Source organism: Mixophyes fleayi, chromosome 5 (genome assembly GCF_038048845.1).
Source record: "Mixophyes fleayi isolate aMixFle1 chromosome 5, aMixFle1.hap1, whole genome shotgun sequence".
NCBI lineage: Eukaryota > Metazoa > Chordata > Amphibia > Anura > Limnodynastidae > Mixophyes > Mixophyes fleayi.
Window position 1 is genome coordinate 278,206,498 of NC_134406.1, and position 26,419 is coordinate 278,232,916.

A 26,419-nucleotide genomic window follows, 5' to 3' on the forward strand; every position below is an offset into this window, starting at 1 on the left:
GGAGACAGACACACACATGTACAGGAGACAGACACACAGCGTGTCATACACACATGTACAGGAGACAGACACACAGCATGTCATACACACACATGTACAGGAGACAGACACACAGCGTGTCACACACACATGTACAGGAGATAGACACACAGCGTGTCATACACACATGTACAGGAGATAGACACACAGCGTGTCATACACACATGTACAGGAGATAGACACACAGCGTGTCATACACACATGTACAGGAGATAGACACACAGCGTGTCATACACACACATGTACAGGAGGCAGACACACAGCGTGTCATACACACACATGTACAGGAGACAGACACACAGCGTGTCATACACACATGTACAGGAGACAGACACACAGCGTGTCATACACACATGTACAGGAGACAGACACACAGCGTGTCACACACACACACATGTACAGGAGACAGACACACAGCGTGTCACACACACATGTACAGGAGACAGACACACAGCGTGTCACACACACATGTACAGGAGACAGACACACAGCGTGTCATACACACATGTACAGGAGATAGACACACAGCGTGTCATACACACACATGTACAGGAGGCAGACACACAGCGTGTCATACACACACATGTACAGGAGACAGACACACAGCGTGTCATACACACATGTACAGGAGACAGACACACAGCGTGTCACACACACACACATGTACAGGAGACAGACACACAGCGTGTCACACACACATGTACAGGAGACAGACACACAGCGTGTCACACACACATGTACAGGAGACAGACACACAGCGTGTCACACACACATGTACAGGAGACAGACACACAGCGTGTCATACACACATGTACAGGAGACAGACACACAGCGTGTCACACACACACACATGTACAGGAGACAGACACACAGCGTGTCACACACACATGTACAGAAGGCAGACACACAGCATGTCATACACACACATGTACAGGAGACAGACACACAGCGTGTCACACACACATGTACAGGAGACAGACACACAGCGTGTCACACACACATGTACAGGAGACAGACACACAGCGTGTCACACACACATGTACAGGAGACAGACACACAGCGTGTCATACACACACATGTACAAGAGACAGACACACAGCGTGTCACACACACATGTACAGAAGGCAGACACACAGCATGTCATACACACACATGTACAGGAGACAGACACACAGCGTGTCACACACACATGTACAGGAGACAGACACACAGCGTGTCACACACACATGTACAGGAGACAGACACACAGCGTGTCATACACACACATGTACAGGAGACAGACACACAGCGTGTCACACACACATGTACAGGAGACAGACACACAGCGTGTCATACACACATGTACAGGAGACAGACACACAGCGTGTCATACACACATGTACAGGAGATAGACACACAGCGTGTCATACACACATGTACAGGAGATAGACACACAGCGTGTCACACACACATGTACAAGAGGCAGACACACAGCGTGTCATACACACACATGTACAGAAGGCAGACACACAGCGTGTCATACACACATGTACAGGAGACAGACACACAGCGTGTCACACACACATGTACAGGAGACAGACACACAGCGTGTCACACACACATGTACAGGAGACAGACACACAGCGTGTCACACACACATGTACAGGAGACAGACACACAGCGTGTCATACACACATGTACAGGAGACAGACACACAGCGTGTCACACACACACACATGTACAGGAGACAGACACACAGCGTGTCACACACACATGTACAGAAGGCAGACACACAGCATGTCATACACACACATGTACAGGAGACAGACATACAGCGTGTCACACACACATATACAGGAGACAGACACACAGCGTGTCACACACACATGTACAGGAGACAGACACACAGCGTGTCATACACACACATGTACAGGAGACAGACACACAGCGTGTCACACACACATGTACAGGAGACAGACACACAGCGTGTCATACACACACATGTACAGGAGACAGACACACAGCGTGTCACACACACATGTACAGGAGGCAGACACACAGCGTGTCATACACACACATGTACAGGAGACAGACACACAGCGTGTCATACACACATGTACAGGAGACAGACACACAGCGTGTCATACACACATGTACAGGAGATAGACACACAGCGTGTCATACACACATGTACAGGAGATAGACACACAGCGTGTCACACACACATGTACAAGAGGCAGACACACAGCGTGTCATACACACACATGTACAGAAGGCAGACACACAGCGTGTCATACACACATGTACAGGAGACAGACACACAGCGTGTCACACACACATGTACAGGAGACAGACACACAGCGTGTCACACACACATGTACAGGAGACAGACACACAGCGTGTCACACACACACACATGTACAGGAGACAGACACACAGCGTGTCACACACACATGTACAGAAGGCAGACACACAGCGTGTCACACACACATGTACAGGAGACAGACACACAGCGTGTCATACACACACATGTACAGGAGACAGACACACAGCGTGTCATACACACACATGTACAGGAGACAGACACACAGCGTGTCATACACACACATGTACAGGAGACAGACACACAGCGTGTCATACACACACATGTACAGGAGACAGACACACAGCGTGTCATACACACACATGTACAGGAGACAGACACACAGCGTGTCACACACACATGTACAGGAGACAGACACACAGCGTGTCACACACACATGTACAGGAGACAGACACACAGCGTGTCATACACACACATGTACAAGAGACAGATACACAGCGTGTCATACACACACATGTACAGAAGGCAGACACACAGCGTGTCACACACACATGTACAGAAGGCAGACACACAGCGTGTCACACACACATGTACAGGAGACAGACACACAGCGTGTCACACACACATGTACAGGAGACAGACACACAGCGTGTCACACACACATGTACAGGAGACAGACACACAGCGTGTCACACACACATGTACAAGAGACAGACACACAGCGTGTCATACACACACATGTACAAGAGACAGACACACAGCGTGTCATACACACACATGTACAAGAGACAGACACACAGCGTGTCATACACACACATGTACAGGAGGCAGACACACAGCGTGTCACACACACATGTACAGGAGACAGACACACAGCGTGTCATACACACACATGTACAGGAGACAGACACACAGCGTGTCACACACACATGTACAGGAGACAGACACACAGCGTGTCACACACACATGTACAAGAGACAGACACACAGCGTGTCATACACACACATGTACAAGAGACAGACACACAGCGTGTCATACACACACATGTACAGGAGACAGACACACAGCGTGTCACACACACATGTACAAGAGACAGACACACAGCGTGTCACACACACATGTACAAGAGACAGACACACAGCGTGTCATACACACACATGTACAAGAGACAGACACACAGCGTGTCATACACACACATGTACAGGAGACAGACACACAGCGTGTCATACACACACATGTACAGGAGGCAGACACACAGCGTGTCATACACACACATGTACAGGAGACAGACACACAGCGTGTCATACACACACATGTACAGGAGACAGACACACAGCGTGTCATACACACATGTACAGGAGACAGACACACAGCGTGTCATACACACACATGTACAGGAGGCAGACACACAGCGTGTCATACACACACATGTACAGGAGGCAGACACACAGCGTGTCATACACACACATGTACAGGAGACAGACACACAGCATGTCATACACACACATGTACAGGAATGTGCCTCTCTGATCACAGCCTGCATGGGGTGAGAAGCCCTACTGCAGTCACCCACCAATGTTACGTATCGCCGACCCTAGTGCATACTCCACTGAGCTGAGTGGACACTCCAGAGCGAGAACTCATCTCTCTTAATTTGCACTATGGCAGCTCAGTATCATCCCACTACCACAGTGATAATACTCACCCGGGCACAGCGACGTGTCACAGGCCTCCTCCTGAACAGCTTCCCCCACACACGGGGGGCCATGGGGTGACACGGAGCTGTTACAGTGACGGAACCTTCTCCGCACCCCAATATTTTCCATGTCATAGAAACAGGTCTTGGAACACGGCGACCAGGATGTCCACTCACTCCAGAACGAATCCGTCTCTGTGAGAGAAATATAATTAGTGAAGTAATCAAGGTATAATGTATAATATTTATAGATAAATCCTAATGTACAGTTCTTTATAAACTTCAGTATAATCTCCAGATCTTTATATTGTTTCCACTACAATCTACAGATAGTTATAATCTCCAGATCATTATAGATTAATGCTTCCCATGACATGTCCTACCATTGACACATGGCGTGTAACACTCTCTCACTTCCCGAGTATCCCCATCGCAGGGAGTGCCACCATTTGCACTCGATGGGTTGGACGGAGACCTAAAGAGAAAGGGAGATGAGTGATATATAATTGCTTCTCAGTGAGTCTGTGTAGGTCATTGCATGTTACACTCTTGTACAACAAATGACACATTCTAATAACAGCCTGTATTGCAGACATCCAATTACATAGTGTCAGGAGCAAGCCTGCTGCAGTACCACTAGTGACCAGGAGAGGTCTCCCATTCCTGTTTATAGGAAACTGGTCTGTAGGCTGGAGGTCCCCACAAAGCGGCCGCTCCGCACATGCAGCACAGGACGCGGTACGCGGAGGACAGCAGTACAGGCCGGGTGGCTTCTGTAAAGTGAAGCACAGAATGGGTGCAGAGCGGAAACATTATTTCATTTTGCGGAGTGAGATCGCTGCTAATAGAAAGTGCATTTCAAGGGACTTTCTCCCACTAGGCGAACTAGGCAGCCAAATGAAGCACCAAGGTCTTGGGGGGATGGCCTAAAACACTGAATGACTGACAAAGATATTTTTCTTGTGGCACCCCCACACTGAGTGCTGCCCCCCACCCCTTCCTCATTGGCTGACAAGCTTTAGGCAGCTGCTGGGGTAAAGCGTCAGACATTAAACTGAGGGATGTTTCAATTCCATGGCGCTGGCCACCATCCAGCTTTGTTACTTGACTGTCCTAGGATATGACAGATAGCGGCACAAAGCTCCGCCCAGGAGGAGCCAAAGACGCGAGCATGGAGTTCTCTGCCCTGCTGACAGCCCTATGGAAGGAGTTAAGCATGCGTTTGCGCATGTGTGTCCGTGTGCGTGTGTGTGTGCGCACGTGGATGTTTGTGTGTGCATGTGTGTGTGCGAGCGTGTGCGGGGGGGGACTGCAGAAATGATTTGGGAGATTAATGTAGGGATGAGTAAGATAACGCTTTTTCTCAGATTTTAGGCTAGCTTTGTAAGTGTTTAATCATTTAATGGTGGGTGGGATCTATTCATTCATTAGTGGGGGCTATTTAAAATAATAATGGTATCATGGTGCTGCCTCATAATTTAAGGTAGGGCGACGGATGAGTTAGGGGCTATTAATTGAATATTTGGTGAGAAAGGCTATTTATTAAATGTGTATACTATTAACTTAATGTGATGAACAATAAGTTCGTCAGACAACGCTCCAAACACCGATGATATAATTTCCTGTCTGGACCCAGAGGGATATTCCAGATCTGACAGCGTTGGTATAGATAAGCATTATGTGTTATATCCAATGTAAGGAGTTTTCAATGTTTGTTATACGATTATTCATGTGTACGGCCACTGTGGTTTGTTGTCTTTTAGGTCAACTTTACCTCACTGATTGGATTTTGCTTAAAGAGGAATAATCCAGCAGCCCTAAGGCGAACCAGTGAGGACGTTATGTTATAGGATGCCTTTGATTGTGCCAATTGTACACAGTTTAAGTAAAGAATGTATAAGATATTATATGGTGGTTTGAAATACTACACTGTGAGTGCTTTCCAGCTCTGTTTATTTTACTATTAACTAATGCCAACGCTGGTTGGAGGGAAATAGGTTTATTTAATAAATGTGATGCCAGTAATGTTGGGGGTGGCTGCAGGTAGGGAGCCCTATTTATAAATGTGGGTGCTGATATAACGTCGGGGCTTGTTGGGGGGACGGAGGCCTCCAGGGTTCACTCATTGTTAGACTTTACATACTTCATGGACCCAACATTCCAGGATCCAGACAAGCAGCCAATGAGCTGCAGAGACCTGCAGCCATCTGCCAACGTCCTGATTCTGGGTGACTGTCCCGTTTAGTCAGGACTTTATATCCACTGGGAGTAGTGCACACAGCATTGTCTGTGTATATGAAGGGATGGGAAGCATCCTAGCAATGTATAAAGTGATGCCCCTTGCCTGATGGTCATGCCCACTCTAGCGCCAGGGCACGGGAACCCCTGTCTAGAAATCCTGCGTTTGTCCCTGAATAATGCAAAATTTGTATTAATTTATTTTAAAAAGTCCCGTGTGTGGGGGGGGCTAAGAAGAAGCACCATGACACCTTGCACAGCCCCTGGGAAGAGGGGCATTATGTCATCCCTTCCTGGCCCTCCCCTGCCGCTCCTTACTTTGTGGACCACATGGGGGAGGGGATGTCAGTCTTTGTGGGGGGGGGGGGGCTGACAGCGTTCCTGGCACCTTAGCACCTATCATGCATGTCCGCTCCCCCCATAAAAGGACTAAGAGATTGGGCCATGTCCGTTACTGTTAATGGGACCCGTTTTTGTGCCTCCCTTTTCAGACGTACTAATGTAATGATAGACCTCACACACACACAATCACCACCTGTAATACAGACAGTCCCTACGTTCACTCCTGCAATGGGCAGTGTGCCCACCCTAAATACTCAGCCAGCCCCAGCACTGGGCACCGTAAGCTGCTTCTCTTTCATTATTCTTCATCAGTGAAGCGATAGATCACACTATATATCACCTTCACCGGCTCCAACAGGATTATACTGAGGGCTAAATCTGCTCTGCTTTCTATATATTTTCTTATCTGAAAAGTCTTTCTGTATTTGTACAATTCCAATAATACTGGAATATTGGCAAATAAGATACCTTAAAGGCGGAACATGTAATACCCCTGACACATTGCTTCTAAATAAAACACAAATTCAGTATATACAAAGAATCAGCATATTTCTAAAACAAATTACATCTGTTCTTCAACACATAAGTTTGCGATACATATTTCACAAAGGGTCTGACCACAAGTCTGGTCGGGGGTCTTGTAGCTTCTATCCGTGAGCCATATGTCCACTTAACCGTGTGCTAAGAAATGTTACACCCAATATAGTTGATAATAGAACTAAGAAATGTTAGAAACCTTAGTATATTGCCGTATTAATCACTGATCATCCTGCAGCTGTTATTGCAGTAAATCTTGTACCTGAATCTCTCCTGTGTTCCTGTTCCACAAGTTTCGTCACATGGAGTCCACTGCGACCACGCTGACCACCCACAGTCCACGGCGCAGGCGGAGCTGTCACATGTTATCTTCCCATCCTCACATTGGCTGTAGGGAGCCAAACAAAGAGAAATCTAGGTATAGAGGGTGCTCTAGGAATTCATTTGCTTTGTGGCTATATAATATATGATATGTGTCTCGTTGCACTTAGACCAGGTAAGGATACAACTATTAGGGGGGAATTCAATTCCCCCCAAAGTAGCGCAGCGTTAAACTATTACTGTTATTACGGTAAATTTAACCCGACTTTCTTCTGGCAGCTCAGGGAGCCGGCGTTGACACTACCATAATAACGGTAATAGTGCACAGGCCCTGTTACTATTTACAGTAACGCGGCCAATTCAATTCCCCCTTAGACTGAATGACAATTTTATTGCTTAAGTGCAATCACTGCATTTTCTTACACAAAATGAAATATGTTTTTTGTTAAATCCTTACTCAATAAATATTGGACCCCACAATGGAAACCACACGCACTGCTCGTACACAACATCACACAAACAACGCATGAAGCACACGCGGCTAGTGCAGACCTTAACGCAACTTGAAATGCATCAAACTCTACACAAGGCCATGAAGGACCCTCAGTGTGTGGCTCTTCCTATGTCAATGACAGGAGATTGTGTCACATACGCCCCCTGCTGGCCCTTACCAAACACTGCAGTTGTCATTGCTGAAAGTCTCCCCTGGAAGTCGATCCCCGTGGTCCACGTTACAGCGACACTGACTGATCTTCACACAGCTGCCGTCCTGGAGGTAGAGCCCCCGGGGGCAGTGACACCCTGTGAGGGGACAGAGGAAGGTAGGTAGAAGGTATGATGAATGGTCAGCAAGTACTGAAATAAAGACACAGTGTAATATCCCGCCACAGGGGGGCGCTCTGTACTATGGCAGTGTGAGTAACTCTATAATAACATCAGGCCCCACCCTCCATACAGCTGTTACACAGAGTTCAGGGACAATATATTGCAGTGTAATATCCCGCCACAGGGGGGCGCTCTGTACTATTAGAGGGTAGCCCTGTAATAATAACATCAGCCCCCACCTTCCATACAGCGGCTGTTACACAGGATCTCGGCATTCAGACCTCGACACGTCAGAGGACATGGATCCACCTGCCGGGACTCACAATCCCCGGACAGAACATATAACATGTCAGGGCCACAGTCTGCCAAAACAAATCAGCAGAAATTTAATCATTGAATCTGCTGGAAACAACACGGACACATCAGTGATTGTGGCCAGGATTGGCGCAGTCTCGTTACCGTCTGAGTCTCCGCAGGGCTGCAGGTTACACGACTCAGTTTGGACAGATTCCCCTCGGCAAGAGAGACCCCCATTCTTGGGTGGGGGGTCTTCACATTTCCTACTTCTAGAACGGACTCCTCCTTGGCACTCGGCATCACACGAAGACCACTCTCCCCAGTGGGACCAGGCGCCATTCACTAAAACAGACAAAGAATCATACGACATGGCATCATGTGACATGACATCACGCGACATGACATCACGCGACATGACATCACGCGACATGGCATCACGCGACATGACATCACACGACATGGCATCACGCGACATGACATCACGCGACATGGCATCACGCGACATGACATCACACGACATGGCATCACGCGACATGGCATCACGCGACATGACATCACGCGACATGACATCACACGACATGGCATCACGCGACATGGCATCACGCGACATGACATCACACGACATGGCATCACGCGACATGGCATCACGCGACATGACATCACGCGACATGACATCACACGACATGGCATCACGCGACATGGCATCACGCGACATGACATCACGCGACATGACATCACGCGACATGGCATCACGCGACATGACATCACGCGACATGACATCACGCGACATGACATCACGCGACATGGCATCACGCGACATGACATCACGCGACATGACATCACGCGACATGACATCACGCGACATGACATCACACGACATGGCCTCAAACGACATGGCATCACGTGACATGACATCACGCGACATGACATCACGCGACATGACATCACACGACATGGCCTCAAACGACATGGCATCACGTGACATGACATCACGCGACATGGCATCACGCGACATGACATCACGCGACATGACATCACGCGACATGACATCACGCGACATGACATGGGGGCCCCAGCCACCAGAAAACCTCAGAAAATGGAGACATTTAAAAATGATTAAAGGTGCAGAACATTTTAAAATATATGGTACGCCCTACACATTCCGGTCATTATTCTACACATGTGCAAGCGGTACTGGTACAGAACGTTCTCTCAGTATATAGAAATATTTAATATCTACACAATAGAGTGCAGACTGTCCTCTCGGTATAGGGGAAGGTTTACATATATAGATGGCACTGACACAGAATGTTCTCTCAATATACGGAAACATTTACACACAACTAATCCTTTACTTAACTCTGATCAATAGCTCAAAATCATGATTTTGAATTTTATATCCTAATACTATTGTAATAAATTCAAAATTAAAAGTGAAAATTAAATATAATTTCCTGTAATTTGAAATTCATTTAAAATTTCTCCTCCTACATCAAACTGGACTTTGTGGTGTTCACAATCTCTGCACATATCCCATATGATTATCCTAAGTACATTACTCAGTATCACTGAGCGGTCCTCAGCTGAGGAGATCCTGAAAACCTGTCCTGTTGTGTGTCAAGGACTCTTCTGCTGTTACTATGAGAACAGACGTATTTACAAACCATCTACTTAATCCTGTGCCTTGAGGGAGCCTCCAGCTGGGGGCGCTCTTCTCTTTACCTGGACAAGCTTGAACAAAGCAGCTTTGACTGTCAAACTGGGCTCCGGAACAATGTCCCCCGGGCAGACGTTCTCTGATCACATCTTGGCGTCGGTAACTGACCCCCAGCCCACAGGATCGGCTGCACTCACTCCATGATGTCCAGGGGGACAGGACACAATCCACTATAGAAACACAATGAGACCATTCAGCTACATGGATCGTATTATAACTAAGGATTGGGGGTTGCAGTTCGAGCCCCCACTGAGGTCTTCCCTGGTGTTATCCAACCGGAAAGTCTGAAGTCTGTTTGAGCAGCAGATTAATGCAGAACCATCTCCTCCATACTCCCTGCCCCAGCTCAGCCATATTTATAGGATGAGGGGAGCAGCAACGTCACAGGGGGGTAAGAAGAAACAGGTCCAACATGGTGGTGGTGGAGAGAGAGACAGAGAGGGAGACAGAGGGAGATAAAGAGAGAGGGGGAGAGTAAGAGGAAGAGTGTGAGAGGGAGGGAGAGGGAGACAGGGTGAGAGAGAGAGAGACATGGTGAGAGACTGACAGAGAGAGAGAGAGAGACAGAGGAAGACACAGGGACAGAGAGACATGGTGAGAGACTGACAGAGAGAGAGAGAGAGAGAGAGAGAGAGGAAGACAAAGGGAGAGAGAGACATGGTGAGAGACTGACAGAGAGAGAGAGAGAGAGAGAGAGAGGAAGACAAAGGGATAGAGAGACATGGTGAGAGACAGGGGGAGAGAGAGAGAGAGAGAGGGAAGAAGACAGGGAGAGAGAGACATGGTGAGAGACAGGGGGAGAGAGAGAGGGAAGAAGACAGGGAGAGAGAGACATGGTGAGAGACAGGGGGAGAGAGAGAGAGAGAGAGAGAGAGAGAGAGAGAGAGGGAAGAAGACAGGGAGAGAGAGACATGGTGAGAGACTGACAGAGAGAGAGAGAGAGAGGAAGACAAAGGGAGAGAGAGACATGGTGAGAGACTGACAGAGAGAGAGAGAGAGAGAGAGAGAGAGAGAGGAAGACAAAGGGATAGAGAGACATGGTGAGAGACAGGGGGAGAGAGAGAGAGAGAGGGAAGAAGACAGGGAGAGAGAGACATGGTGAGAGACAGGGGGAGAGAGAGAGGGAAGAAGACAGGGAGAGAGAGACATGGTGAGAGACAGGGGGAGAGAGAGAGAGAGAGAGAGAGAGGGAAGAAGACAGGGAGAGAGAGACATGGTGAGAGACTGACAGAGAGAGAGAGAGAGAGAGAGAGACAGGGATGACAAGATGAAACAGAGCATAGAGGATACATGAAAATATACACTGAACCCAGAAGCCCTAATAATAATTGTACTTTGTAATGTAGACCCTTTAGAAGCATCGCCTTGGTCTGCTGGACATAATGTGCTGTAGACTAAGTCCGACTTACCGCAGTTGCCCTCATCAGAACCATCTGCACAGTTGCGTTGAAGGTCACATCGTCTCTCCATGGAAATACATTCTCCTGAACCACACGTGAACTGTTTGGAGGAGCACATGTTGGGTCTGGCTGTGGGAACGTACCACGTGGGCGAGAGAGTAGAGACCTCCGTGGCAGGAGCAGTACCTAGAGGATCATACACATAGTTTTTGAGTTTTGGGAAAGGAGAAACATTCAGCTGTGAGATATGAGTCCACTCACCACAGAGATGCTCATCAGAACCATCAGCGCAGTCCTCCAGTCCATTACATACATCAGCTCCATCAACACAGCCATACGCCAAGCAGGCAAACTGAGCCAAACTGCAGGGGGTTCTGGGAGCCTCCGTTGATAGATTCACAAGTAGAGAGCTGCTCGTTCCTGTGGGAAACATCAGAGACCACCAGCACTTTATTCAGAGATACATTATTTGTGTGAATGTCTAAAATATTGTTGGGTTTATTGGCCAAGAGCCTCCGTCAAGTACAACTCTTGATCCTCATCTACAATTGTCTTGGATTATATCAATATAGATAACATACATAAAGGAAACATGCACCATAAGAGATAAATAATGAAGAACCACATTACAGACAACAAGTACCTTTCAGGTGCTAATAAACTACAACTCCTGAAAGTGGTGGCAGAACACACTGAGGGTTGTAATACCAGCCTATATGGAGGACCTAAGGTTGCCTACTGCTTATGTGGAAGGACTTATGCAGGGCAGAAATTCCAAATATACACACATATATTTTACATATATGCAAAACCAAGCTGAGTGCAAATATAAAAATGTGAGGGGGCGTGTCATAACTAACTCCAAATCACAGTGAACAAATAACACTGCCCAGTATTCTTGTACTAAATGCAAAAGCAGCCAGTATATCCCCTGCATGCATTGCACCCCTGTATCACACCATGGTTTATCCATCTGCAGCTTGGAAGAGCACGCAGTTTGTGCCCGGTGGCCCTGCAGCCAAGACATATTAAACATACTGAGCTTAGGGGCACGTAACCCTCTTCCCCTATGTGTATGAGTACAATAGGAGATACTGAACCGGTGACTGGAGAAAAGATAACTTGATGCCGACAGTAGACATCAGGTAAGGTTCAGGTATCCTGTAAGCAGTACAGAATTTTTTTTGTGGCAGGGAAAGTAGATCACATTAAGTGACATCAGCAGTAACATAGTGTCTTGGTACCAACTTGGTGAGTATGGAGTATTGGCCTGTTGGCCAAGGGTGAACCACAGATGGTCACAGTAATGGGATGGGTAGAAACACGGCTACAAGTATTGTTCAGAACCTGAAAGTCAAGCCAGACTGTCAGCTGTATAAGAGTAGTGGGTCCTAGCCCCGCTGAGAGCAATGCATCTTAGCCTACTGAGAATATTGTGTAAGAGCCTTGCAGTACAGACTTGCTGAGATGTCCGTGTACCTGGAATATGTTTTTGATGGAATACCGGGTGGGTATAACAATAAGGCCACAAGAGATAAACCCCAATAGCGATCTGATGAATGAAGAATTGTTATGGAGACAGTTTACAGAGGTACCACTGCAAGAAGATGTGATGGAGAAGAGTGGTTAGTAATACAAGATGTGACTTAATGGAGGCTTGTTTCATACAATAGAAAGCTGATATGCATGTAGCCCAAGGCCTGCCACAAACAGAGGAAGACCATCCTTTACCAGCAATGGCTACCCATTTACCCACAGTATAGGGATTGAAATAATAGATACAACTGAAATCTGGAGTCATTTGACTGTACTACAACCCCCTTCTGTGCTTCATATACCTAAGGAGCACTTTCCACCTGCCCTGGAGAACTGGGAGGATGACCAGCAACAAAGTAAGATGATGTTAGGGTCTAATCACTCCCTCAATGTGATGAGCAGCTATCAGAGGTAGCTTCCAGACCTTCACCTTGCCCCTAATGCAGAGATGTATAATGTAAACTCAGTTGCAGGACAATTAACCAGGATGGATCAAACAGTGTGAGCTGGTGCCCAATGAAGAATCTCAGCTGTTTGCTGGTCACTTCTCTGATCAGAGGAGGAAATAACACAGCACCCATGGTGACAGGAATTGCTCCCCTATGAAGACTTGGATGAGGAAGAATTAGTGTCCTAATGCCAGTAGTGGAGGACTCTTGTGGCTTGGAGAATACGAGTAGGAGCTGTGACTCACCAAGACGAGACGTTTCTCCAGTCCCTGCTCTCCAACCAGCCCAACCAATGGAGAACAAGACTAAGATATAGGGGGGCCCATCTCTATCAACCATGTCACCAGTAAAGCCCCTTCCATTGGCATATGTGTATGACATCGTGTTCAGTATTTTGATTATGTTTACAGTGTTGTGAGTGGTGGTGGTTATTGCTTAATAAACCAGCATTGAAGACATATAAGACATATAAATGGTATTTCACCCATTAAATGGGATGCAAGGTGCTGTCTTAAGACACAGACAGTGCTTTTGCCCTGGGACAGACCATGAGAGATTTCCCATACCCCGGGGTATTGTGACAGCACATGTGGCCAAATGGTAAACAGAGATTTTTTAAACAATTTTACGTGGACAGAAGAATAGATTTGCCTGTTTTGTGCCCCGTTACTGATTAATCAGATGTCTAGTAGCGCTCCTTCTCTTACAGGAGATCACCAAGACAACTTAGTATAAACAGGACATGTACAAACCTTCATATACATGAGTAGCTTGATGTTCATCACGGCCACCTGGTCTAACTGGGCCCATTTCTGGTGGAACCTCAATGGGCTCCTTCCAAATAATGACTGTACCAGAACCAGGCTTCAAGCTGGCATGATGTCCATCCGGTACAACAAAAAGCTCAGGAGAAGCAGTTCTCAGTGGAGGCATAGGGGCACTCTGAGTCCCTATTTCATTATTTGACTCAGGGGAAGGTTGTGAACCTGTCTGATAATAAGGAGATTGCCAGGCTTGCTTTGATGTAGAAAAACTTTCTCCAAGACTTGGTCTAAAAGCTAATTCTGGGTTCCCAGTTGGAGATTCTTTGGTCATTGGCTCTTTGTCAATATAAGAGGGGTCACCTACTTTCGCTGCTCCTTTTTGAGACGTTCCCATCCCTGTCACTCCTGTTCCTATACTCAATGCCGGCAAACCTGTGTGTGGTGAGCTGCCTTCTGTATTTATGTTCAATGTCCATTTGTTCTTACCGGCAAGAGGAGTGGCTAGTCCAGGAATGCCTGTCTGGTAGTCGCTGGTGTGAAGGCCAGGACCTCCTGAAATGACCTCTCTTAGAGATGTGATGGCCGCCATCTGTGGAGTGTTGCCAGATGTGTCAGTAGTCACTGAAGGTGGAGTCACCACATGTCCAGGAGAGACATACGAGCTTACTCCAGGTTCTGGCATCTGGGACTCAGATTCCAATCTGTGCTCTGGTCTTTCTGGGATTCTGACTCCTGGCTTCCCACTGACGTGGTGCTTTTCCTGAATGCCTGGTTGGGCTGTAACAGTTACACCTGGAGTTTCTTTCTGCCCAGGTTTCACGCTCAGTATTCCTGGACTTCCAGTTGGTTGGGATTGATGATATATTCCAGGTTCTCCAACATATGCCGGGAGCAGAGAGATTGGCTCATGGACACTTCCTGGAGACAATGAGTGATGCATGGATGCTGTGGTTAAATCTATGTGAAAAGAAAGAGGAACACAAGTGAAATTGATATAATGCTGTGAAGTAAGACATTATTAAAGGAAGTTACTTATTTATATGTTTTCTATGACTCTTGTTGAATAAACAGGGAACTCCCATTCATGGGAGATCCTGTGTTCAGAAGGCATATGCATGAATTTTACATATGTAGAGATTGTGACTACTGTCATTACCCTAGGAGTGACTAATCGCCCCATCACCATGACACTTAATTGATCTAGAAATTAGTGTGTTTTCCTAAATAGCCCAGGTGGAACAGCAAGATCTCAAATATCAATGTCTGGTCTCAGATATCAGCAGCAGGAGAGGACAGTGTGTGGTGTCAGATATCAGTTGCAGGTGAGGACAATGTGTGGTGTCAGATATCAGCAGCAGGTGAGGACAATGTGTGGTGTCAGATATCAGCAGCAGGAGAGGACAATGTGTGGTGTCAGATATCAGTTGCAGATGAGGACAATGTGTGGTGTCAGATATCAGTTGCAGGTGAGGACAATGTGTGGTCTCAGATATCAGCAGCAGGAGAGGACAGTGTGTGGTGTCAGATATCAGCAGCAGGTGAAGACAATGTGTGGTGTCAGATATCAGTTGCAGGTGAGGACAATGTGTGGTGTCAGATATCAGCAGAAGGTGAGGACAGTGTGTGGTGTCAGATATCAGCAGCAGGTGAAGACAATGTGTGGTGTCAGATATCGGCAGAAGGTGAGGACAGTGTGTGGTGTCAGATATCAGCAGCAGGTGAGGACAGTGTGTGGTGTCAGATATCAGCAGCAGGTGAGGACAATGTGTGGTGTGAGATATCAGCAGCAGGTGAGGACAATGTGTGGTGTCAGATATCAGCAGCAGGTGAGGACAATGTGTGGTGTCAGATATCAGTTGCAGGTGAGGACAATGTGTAGTGTCTGATATCAGCTGCAGGTGAGGACAATGTGTGGTGTGAGATATCAGCAGCAGGTGAGGACAATGTGTGGTGTCAGATATCAGCAGCAGGTGAGGACAGTGTGTGGTGTCAGATATCAGCAGCAGGTGAAGACAATGTGTGGTATCAGATATCAGCAGCAGGTGAGGACAGTGTGTGGTGTCAGATATCAGTTGCAGGTGAGGACAATGTGTAGTGTCTGATATCAGCTGCAGGTGAGGACAATGTGTGGTGTGAGATATCAGCAGCAGGTGAGGACAATGTGTGGTGTCAGATATCAGCAGCAGGTGAGGACAATGTGTGGTGTGAGATATCAGCAGCAGGTGAGGACAATGTGTGGTATCAGATATCGGCAGCAGGAGAGGACAATGTGTGGTGTCAGATATCAGCAGCAGGTGAGGACAATGTGTGGTATCAGATATCAGCAGCAGGAGAGGACAATGTGTGGTGTCAGATATCAGCAGCAGGAGAGGACAATGTGTGGTATCAGATATCGGCAGCAGGAGAGGACAATGTGTGGTGTCAGATATCAGCAGCAGGTGAGCACAATGTGTGGTGTCAGATATCAGCAGCAGGAGAGGACAATGTGTGGCGTCAGATATCGGCAGCAGGAGAGGACAATGTGTGGTGTCAGATATCGGCAGCAGGAGAGGACAATGTGTGGTATCAGATATCGGCAGTAGGAGAGGACAATGTGTGGTGTCAGATATCAGCAGCAGGTGAGAACAATGTGTGGTGTCAGATATCAGCAGCAGGAGAGGACAATGTGTGGCGTCAGATATCGGCAGCAGGAGAGGACAATGTGTGGTGTCAGATATCGGCAGCAGGAGAGGACAATGTGTGGTCTCAGATATCGGCAGCAGGAGAGGACAATGTGTGGTGTCAGATATCGGCAGCATGTGAGTGTAATGAGTGTAATCTGCATAGGAGACTTATACACTATATGTATTTATTAATAACGGCAGCTGGTTGTATTTCCAGACACTGACTCACCGGCCTGGGAAGTCACCAAACTCGGAGGAACAATAACACCTGATGGAAAAAGCTGAAGGTCAGAATGATTGAAGGGCAGCTAACACAGTTATTACATATACATCATATAGGTTTCCTTGATGTGACCTTTGTACTTTTGTACAGTGACCCCCTCTGCTTCTCCGCACATTAGTTTACAGAGACGTATCCACCACGTGGAGTGTAGGTGGCATTGTGATGTATGCTGAGTGGACCATATAGGTACATGGCTGCCAAGTCATAGGACTTCTCTCTAGTAAGGACAACCGCTGTGTTATCAGCAGCAGTAGCCCCCGACCAAAAGAGATTCACCAGCTATTATCATGGGGGAGGCTACATAGCAAGGATGTGACACCAGAGTTCTCCTTTCACTACCGTCACCTCAGGGGTGAGCAGAGGATATTCATTAAGAAAACAGTTTTTTTTTAATTTAAATAAAGCATTTTCTCAGAGAGGATAAATAATAAAATAGTTATTTTTTAAAATATTTGAACATTTTATTTATTTATTTTGTGGAAAGTGGTAGTCCAGGTCAGGGCAGTGCCGTCTCACACATGTGTAGATGCATCCAGGACGTCTCCTACTGGTGCCAGCTATTATCACCGCAATATTCTCTAGATAAATTGCTGCGGTAATAGATTTTCTATCACTGTGATAAGTTATTGCTGCATATATATAAACAGAGCTGTAAATAATCACATGATATAATAGTAAAATAATGCACAGTGAGGATCTTACCACATCCTTTCTCATCGGAGAAATCGCGGCAGTCGGCTCTACCGTCACACAGAGAGCTGGATGCGTTCACACACTCACCGCTGCGGCACTGAAACTCCCCCAGGCGGCAGTGAGATAAATGTCCGGGGAGCGTTGGAGTAACAGCACTGGGGATCCTCGTGACTGGCGTTACCCTGGGTTCCTCTAGAAGACAATGTCCCCAAAACTCATGAAATGTGCCCCATATAGTGACTATATGAACATCCTCAGATAATAGTGAGTAAATGCACCAGTGCCTATTGCTCTAACATTTATCAGTCAGTCCACAAGAATGTGCATCAGTCTGAGGAAATATTGGATCATTGTCTATATATGATAAAATCTCCCAATACTTGGCATTATATGACCATTAATCTAGATTCAGACACAATCTAAAGAGTATATACTTTAATTTAAAGATAACCTATCACATGTGGGAATATAGGACTTATACACTATGCATATCCTCCAGTGACCCTCTCTCTGAGGAGAGCGCCTGTACTAGACCGAGCCGTGTATGCTGGACTATGCTGTCCTCCATACATCACTCTCAGGAGAGGGCATAGTGCAGGCAGTGGTCCAGCTACTAGCAGTGTCCCTCTCTCTGTACTAGACCGAGCCGTGTATGCTGGACTATGCTGTCCTCTATACATCACTCTCAGGAGAGGGCATAGTGCAGGCAGTGGTCCAGCTACTAGCAGTGTCCCTCTCTCTGTACTAGACCGAGCCGTGTATGCTGGACTATGCTGTCCTCCATACATCACTCTCAGGAGAGGGCATAGTGCAGGCAGTGGTCCAGCTACTAGCAGTGTCCTTCTCTCTGTACTAGACCGAGCCGTGTATGCTGGACTATGCTGTCCTCTATACATCACTCTCAGGAGAGGACATAGTGCAGGCAGTGGTCCAGCTACTAGCAGTGTCCCTCTCTCTGTACTAGACCGAGTCGTGTATGCTGGACTATGCTGTCCTCTATACATCACTCTCAGGAGAGGACATAGTGCAGGCAGTGGTCCAGCTACTAGCAGTGTCCCTCTCTCTGAGGAGAGCGCCTGTACTAGACCGAGCCGTGTATGCTGGACTATGCTGTCCTCCATACATCACTCTCAGGAGAGGGCATAGTGCAGGCAGTGGTCCAGCTACTAGCAGTGTCCCTCTCTCTGAGGAGAGCGCCTGTACTAGACCGAGCCGTGTATGCTGGACTATGCTGTCCTCTATACATCACTCTCAGGAGAGGACATAGTGCAGGCAGTGGTCCAGCTACTAGCAGTGTCCCTCTCTCTGTACTAGACCGAGCTGTGAATGCTGGACTATGCTGTCCTCTATACATCACTCTCAGGAGAGGACATAGTGCAGGAAGGGGTCCAGCTACTAGCAGTGTCCCTCTCTCTGTACTACACCGAGCTGTGAATGCTGGACTATGCTGTCCTCTATACATCACTCTCAGGAGAGGACATAGTGCAGGAAGGGGTCCAGCTACTAGCAGTGTCCCTCTCTCTGTACTAGACCGAGCTGTGAATGCTGGACTATGCTGTCCTCTATACATCACTCTCAGGAGAGGACATAGTGCAGGCAGTGGTCCAGCTACTAGCAGGGTGCCTGAGGACTTTCTTCTGATTTCATGTGAGTGGTCCTGCAGTGTACAGCATGTAATACGGGACCCCTCTCTGGGGTACAATCTCACCGTAGGAGCACCCGATGATCTCGATCCTCAGGTAGGTCGCCTTGTGATACTCCACAGGAAAGATGCGCAGGAAACGAGTCAGTAAGGGGCGGCTCAGCTCCCGTCTGACCGGAGAGTTACTGTCAGTGTTGGCTTCAAAGAGCTGAACCACAAACAATGAGATTTCTTTAGTCCACAAACATTTTAAGGAGGTGACCAATGTTATGAGACCAAAATGCAGTAGATGGATATTGATGAGAAGTAAGGGTGCTCTATTCATATAAAAATCATTATCTAATACACAAATAGCAGGTGGGCCAATAAACATAATTCTCAACAAAGATTTATCAAACCAAGACTATTATACGGCAGCAATGTATGACTCCAAGGTCCCGAGACGATGATGATGACTCCATCAACGGATGAGTTTACCTGAGGATCCTGCGGAGATCCAGCTTCTTGCCCAGTGTAGTTGTGAAATATAATCCCATCACTGCTGTACATCAGCCGGTATTTGGTTACATAGCCCCCTGACTGTCGCCCCCCCTGAGTGACGAGAGCAGAGATGAAGGTGGGCTGCAAGAAGTCTACTTGAAGGAACGGCTTCTTATCCGTGTGCAGGGGACGCCAACCAGGAACAATGTTCAGGCTGAGGAGGAAGATAAGCAAAGTGTGAGTTCATCTCTCCTGCATGTGTCTATCATTCCACCCAAAGATAATAACTCCCAGCCTAACTCTCCTCCCGTTACTGGATCAATGAGGGGTCATGAGATGAATGAGGCAGGGGACTGACATGTTTGGTACAATGTTCAGGCGTCCTGCATCTGGTGGGTTATTTTCTCTGTGAGAGGACGCTCTCAGTTGCTTGTAGTGTACCCGGCCATCTTCCAGACCGAGGGGCAATTCACATGGACCTACCATATGAGACACATGGATATGAATGATGGATCAGCACATGTTAATCCATACAAGATATAATAAGATCACTGCTTGTAGGAAAATTTACCTGTTGGAGCAGAGATCTCTGTTTCTGAGAGTTTAGACTGATCAGTTCTTGACGGTTTCTGTAATACAAAAAACAAACGTTTTAAACCTTAGTCTGATACTAACAGACATATTACTGTATCCAATGCAGGAGGGTCTTGGTAATGAGACCCCGAGAAATGTGTAATAATCGCCACATATCAGCAGCTGCCCAATATGACAATGTGTGTGACTGTGATGCCTGATAATAGTCTAGTAGAAAGCAATTGGATCATTATCAAACATGTTGACAATAAGGTCAGAAGATGACACTAATGGTCCCGGTAGTGATGTGCATGGTCAGTCTGAGCAGCTGAACACCAATATCTAATCCAATTCCGCCACCTACTTGTGTGGTCACATGAGGAGTGCGCTAGGGATTAAATGTACAGATTGTACTCCAAGGTCACACTCAGGAAAGACCATATGTAATGTTAGAGAATCTATATCTCAATATTCAGGGACTGTGGCGTCCTGGCTCACCTGTCTTGTGCCCTCTTCAACAGGTCCAGTAGATGGGGTGGGACCACGTGTTCCGAGAGGACCAATTGCTTCTGATGGGCTTACCCCAAGATTGATCTGGTCTTCAACGCTGGAGAGTAATGAAACAGAATTACAATGAAGTATCTGAAGCTCTGCCATGCTGGATCTGTCAGAGTATCATGAAGTAAGTTCCGCACCTCTACACCAGAAACCATGACTGGTACCCACCACCCCCTGATTCTGATCACAGCATTACATATTACCCTCACCTCCATGTGCTGCTGGGCTGCAAGGTGCTACGAGTCCAGGACACACAGCCAATCTCATCAGCTCCATCTGAGCAGTCCTGGAGCCCATCACATCGCTGAGACGCCTCAATACAGTTCCCAGAGGACTTACAGTAAAACTGAGAGCGGTAACACCCCCATGGGGCAGGGGCGAGAGGGGATGGAGCCGTACCTATCACAACAAAAAGACACATTAACTCATCATTCCCAAACATTCGTCTGCTGCCAGGACAGGAGGCCCGATCCTTGTTCTCCGCTCACCGACAATTAATACATGAAATTCTTTCCTGCAGTTCTGGTTTCTTGGTAGGGAATTAAATCCTGAGTTGATAATTTCTCTTCTTTTAGAACATGAGGGAATCATGAAATGTTTCTATATCCCCTCACTAGGATATACATATTCTCTCTTTGTTTAATTAGTGAAATTAAAGAAGAAACAAACTGACTATTGGGCATTAATATGAGACTCTGTCCCATCCCTTTACTGGCAGCTGCCATCTTTAAATATTTTAATATATTCTCTACCCTTTATCACTTTGGGGCAATGCTCTGAACTGATCTACTGCTGGGCAAAGTCAGAATATGACTGATTTTACCTCAGGGTTTTCACTGGCAAGATTTTACATTTTTGAGGCAATTGTCCTTTACCACCATCTAAAGGACAATCCGTTAACTAAGATCTCAACCTTCCACACTAAACAAGTCCCCGCTCCCAACAAGCCCCCTCCCTCAACAAGTCACCCGCCCTCAACAAGCCCCCGCCCTCAACAAGCCCCCTCCCTCAACAAGTCACCCGTCCTCAACAAGCCCCCGCCCTCAACAAGTCACCCGCCCTCAACAAGCCCCCACCCTCAACAAGCCCCCTCCCTCAACAAGTCACCCGCCCTCAACAAGTCCCCGCCCTCAACAAGTCACCCGCCCTCAACAAGCCCCCACCCTCAACAAGCCCCCTCCCTCAACAAGTCACCCGTCCTCAACAAGCCCCCGCCCTCAACAAGTCACCCGCCCTCAACAAGCCCCCACCCTCAACAAGCCCCCTCCCTCAACAAGTCACCCGCCCTCAACAAGCCCCCTCCCTCAACAAGTCACCCGCCCTCAACAAGTCCCCACCCTCAACAAGCCCCCTCCCTCAACAAGTCACCCGCCCTCAACAAGCCCCCTCCCTCAACAAGTCACCCGCCCTCAACAAGTCCCTGTCCTCAACAAGTCACCGGCACTCAACAAGCCCCCACCCTCAACAAGCCCCCTCCCTCAACAAGTCACCCGCCCTCAACAAGCCCCCACCCTCAACAAGCCCCCTCCCTCAACAAGTCACCCGCCCTCAACAAGCCCCCTCCCTCAACAAGTCACCCGCCCTCAACAAGTCCCCACCCTCAACAAGCCCCCTCCCTCAACAAGTCCCCACCCTCAACAAGCCCCCTCCCTCAACAAGTCACCCGCCCTCAACAAGTCCCCGCCCTCAACAAGTCACCGGCACTCAACAAGCCCCTGTCCTCAACAAGCCCCCGCCCTCAACAAGCCCCCTCCCTCAACAAGTCACCCACCCTCAACAAGTCCCCCGCTCCCAACAAGTCACCCGCCCTCAACAAGTCACCCGCCCTCAACAAGTCCCCCGCTCCCAACAAGTCACCCGCCCTCAACAAGTCACCCGCCCTCAACAAGCCCCCTGCCCTCAACAAATAACCCGCCCTCAACAAGCCCCCCGCCCTCAACAAGTCACCCGCCCTCAACAAGTAACCCGCCCTCAACAAGCAACCCGCCCTCAACAAGTCACCTGCCCTCAACAAGTCACCCGCCCTCAACAAACCCCCTGCCCTCAACAAGTAACCCGCCCTCAACAAGCCCCCCGCCCTCAACAAGTCACCCGCCCTCAACAAGCCACCTCCCTCAACAAGTTACCCGCCCTCAACAAGCCCCCTGCCCTCAACAAGTAACCCGCCCTCAACAAGCCCCCCGCCCTCAACAAGTCCTCCGCTCCCAACAAGTCACCCACCCTCAACAAGCCCCCTCCCTTAACAAGTCACCCGCCCTCAACAAGTCACCTGCCCTCAACAAGTCACCCGCCCTCAACAAACCCCCCGCCCTCAACAAGTCACCCGCCCTCAACAAGCCACCTCCCTCAACAAGTTACCCGCCCTCAACAAGCCCCCCGCCCTCAACAAGTCCTCCGCTCCCAACAAGTCACCTGCCCTCAACAAGTAACCCGCCCTCAACAAGCCACCTCCCTCAACAAGTTACCCGCCCTCAACAAGCCCCCCGCCCTCAACAAGTCCTCCGCTCCCAACAAGTCACCCACCCTCAACAAGTCCCTCGCTCCCAACAAGTCACCCGCCCTCAACAAGCCCCCTCCCTTAACAAGTCACCCGCCCTCAACAAGCCCCCTGCCCTCAACATGTAACCCGCCCTCAACAAGCCCCCGCCCTCAACAAGTCACCCACCCTCAACAAGAAACCCGCTCTCAACAAGCCCCCCGCCCTCAACAAGTCACCCGCCCTCAACAAGTCACCCGCCATTCAACAAGCCCCCCATCCTCAACAAGTCACCCGCCCTCAACAAGCCCTCTCCCTCAACAAGTCACCCGCCCTCAACAAGCCCCCTGCCCTCAACAAGAAACCCGCCCTCAACAAACCCCCGCCCTCAACAAGCCCCCGCCCTCAACAAGCCCCCTCCCTCAACAAGTCACCCGCCCTCAACAAGCCCCGCCCTCAACAAGCCCCCCGCCCTCAATAAGCCCCCCGCCCTCAACAAGTCACCCGCCCTCAACAAGTAACCCGCCCTCAACAAGCCCCCCGCCCTCAATAAGCCCTCCGCCCTCAACAAGTAACCCGCCCTCAACAAGTAACCCGCTCTCAACAAGTAACCCGCCCTCAACAAGCCCCCTCCCTCAACAAGCCCCCCGCCCTCGACAAGTAACCCGCCCTCAACAAGTCACCCACAAAACCACATTACCACAATAAATCTCATCGGATTGGTCTCCACAGTCATTGACTCCATCACATACGACCCCACGAGGACCTGCAGTCACACAGTGACCATTGTGACACTGAAACTGCCCCGCCTGGCACTTGTCGCCCACCAGAGTGGGTGGGGTAGGTCTAGCAGACACTGAATGTGAAAAAACAAGGACATATTAGTGATAATGAAATAGGGATCATGTGAGGTTTTGTTGTCATTTTCATTACGCACAAATCTCACACAAGACGCTTCATCATTGACTATTGCAATCCTTAGGGGTCTTCCGCTAACCAGACTTATATTAGATTCTCTAAAACGTCCTTTAACTGCGGCTCTGTCAGTCCCAAAATTACTTACCTGTATTTTACCAAATCAAATCTAAAATCTGTCTACTAACATACAAGGTCGTTAACAAGACTGAACCCTTCACTATCTCCCAACTCGATACCTCTGCTCTGCACAAGATCTGCGTCTCTCATCCACTCATTACCTGCTCCCACTCCTGGTTACAGGTCTGTTCTCAGGCTGCTCCCACTTTCACCATCATCAACATTTATTTATATAGCGCCAGCATATTTAGTAGCACTTTACAACACGGAACAAGCACAATAATAAAACAATACTATGTAATACACACATACATAGAGGTAAGAAGACCCTGCTCACAAGCTTACAATCTATGGGACAATGGTTTGATACACAAGGGTAAGTGCTACATTATATTACACACTGGTCCAGCTAGAATGCAGAGGTAATAAGTGTTTAGTGCGCTGTGTGATCAGTCACACAGCAATATTGGTCAGAAGGTTGTTGTCTTGTGTTAGCTGTGTAGCGGGTGGTAAAAGAGTAGTGTAGTGAGGATAAGATGGTGGTTGAGGAATATTATAAGCTTGTCTGAAGATGTGGGTTTTCAGAGAACGCTTGAAGGTTTGAAGACTAGAGGAAAGTCTTACTGTGTGAGGGAGGGAATTCCACAAAGTGGGTGCAGCCCGAAAAAAGTCCTATAACCGGGAATGGGAGGATGTGATGAGAGTGGATACCCACTTTGTAGAATTCCCACATTTTCCTCCTCTCTTCAGTCGACTGATCAAACTCCTGAACCTATTCCACCCGATTACCAGCACCCAGCACTCTACAGAGCTCACTGAAACGTTTCTACTCAGACAACCCTCTGACCAGTATTACTGTACGACTGGATCATAGAGCCACTAAGGACTACTTACCATTACAACCTGACTGAGCAGTATGTAGCACGTACCCTGATGTATCAAACTCCTAGTTCCCTGTAGACTGTAAGCCTGCGAGCATCGCCCTGTTACCGCTTTGTCTATCTGCATTACCCAGTATTGTTCTATTACCGTGAGTGCCCAATTGTAAAGTGCTACTGCATATGTTGACACTATATAAATAAATGTTAATAATTAAATAAGTCTGCAGTTCCGTCACAGGGCGATACTGACTGTGCAGCGTCGTCCTCAGAGAGCTGAATACAGACAGATTACTGGCCAGTTGGGACTAATGTTGGATACAAGATACTAGGTCAGTGATTATCTGGCATGCAGGGCAGAGTTTACATCCCGAGTGACCCTATACTGTAGCCGGATGCTGCCCATGTTGGCTGGAGCAGTGAGAACCATGCAGCGCCAACCAGCGAACAGCGAGGATTCATAAACCAGAATGATGTCCCTGACCCTTCCTGCCCCATCTGACGAGTCCAGAAGAGGAGGGGGGGGGAGGTTATTCCTGGTTATTCCTGGTTATTACCACATTGGTTCCTGTGTGGTGATGTGTCAGGGGTTATATGGGGGTCACCTGACTGCTCCCCTACATTCCCTGTGACAATGTAATATGGTCTCTAGTCAGAGCATCTATGTCCTTCCTG

The 26,419-nt window shown here is 48.1% G+C and overlaps 1 protein-coding gene across 1 annotated transcript in view; it reads right to left on the reverse strand.

The window, feature by feature from the left end:
• Positions 1-26,419, reverse strand: part of LOC142159549 (SCO-spondin-like) — a 180,619-nt gene that overhangs the window by 79,540 nt on the left and 74,660 nt on the right. The window contains exons 49-67 of the mRNA XM_075214441.1: positions 24,532-24,687; positions 21,565-21,754; positions 21,296-21,404; positions 20,796-20,853; positions 20,583-20,703; positions 20,222-20,438; positions 19,811-19,952; positions 18,112-18,294; positions 17,356-17,394; positions 14,452-15,420; positions 11,976-12,134; positions 11,724-11,900; positions 10,320-10,484; positions 8,760-8,939; positions 8,540-8,662; positions 8,147-8,276; positions 7,417-7,542; positions 4,421-4,512; positions 4,047-4,232 (exon numbers count right to left, since the gene is read on the reverse strand). Coding sequence (XP_075070542.1) covers positions 4,047-4,232; positions 4,421-4,512; positions 7,417-7,542; positions 8,147-8,276; positions 8,540-8,662; positions 8,760-8,939; positions 10,320-10,484; positions 11,724-11,900; positions 11,976-12,134; positions 14,452-15,420; positions 17,356-17,394; positions 18,112-18,294; positions 19,811-19,952; positions 20,222-20,438; positions 20,583-20,703; positions 20,796-20,853; positions 21,296-21,404; positions 21,565-21,754; positions 24,532-24,687 — 3,522 coding nt within the window. The remainder of the gene's footprint in view (positions 1-4,046; positions 4,233-4,420; positions 4,513-7,416; positions 7,543-8,146; positions 8,277-8,539; positions 8,663-8,759; positions 8,940-10,319; positions 10,485-11,723; positions 11,901-11,975; positions 12,135-14,451; positions 15,421-17,355; positions 17,395-18,111; positions 18,295-19,810; positions 19,953-20,221; positions 20,439-20,582; positions 20,704-20,795; positions 20,854-21,295; positions 21,405-21,564; positions 21,755-24,531; positions 24,688-26,419) is intronic.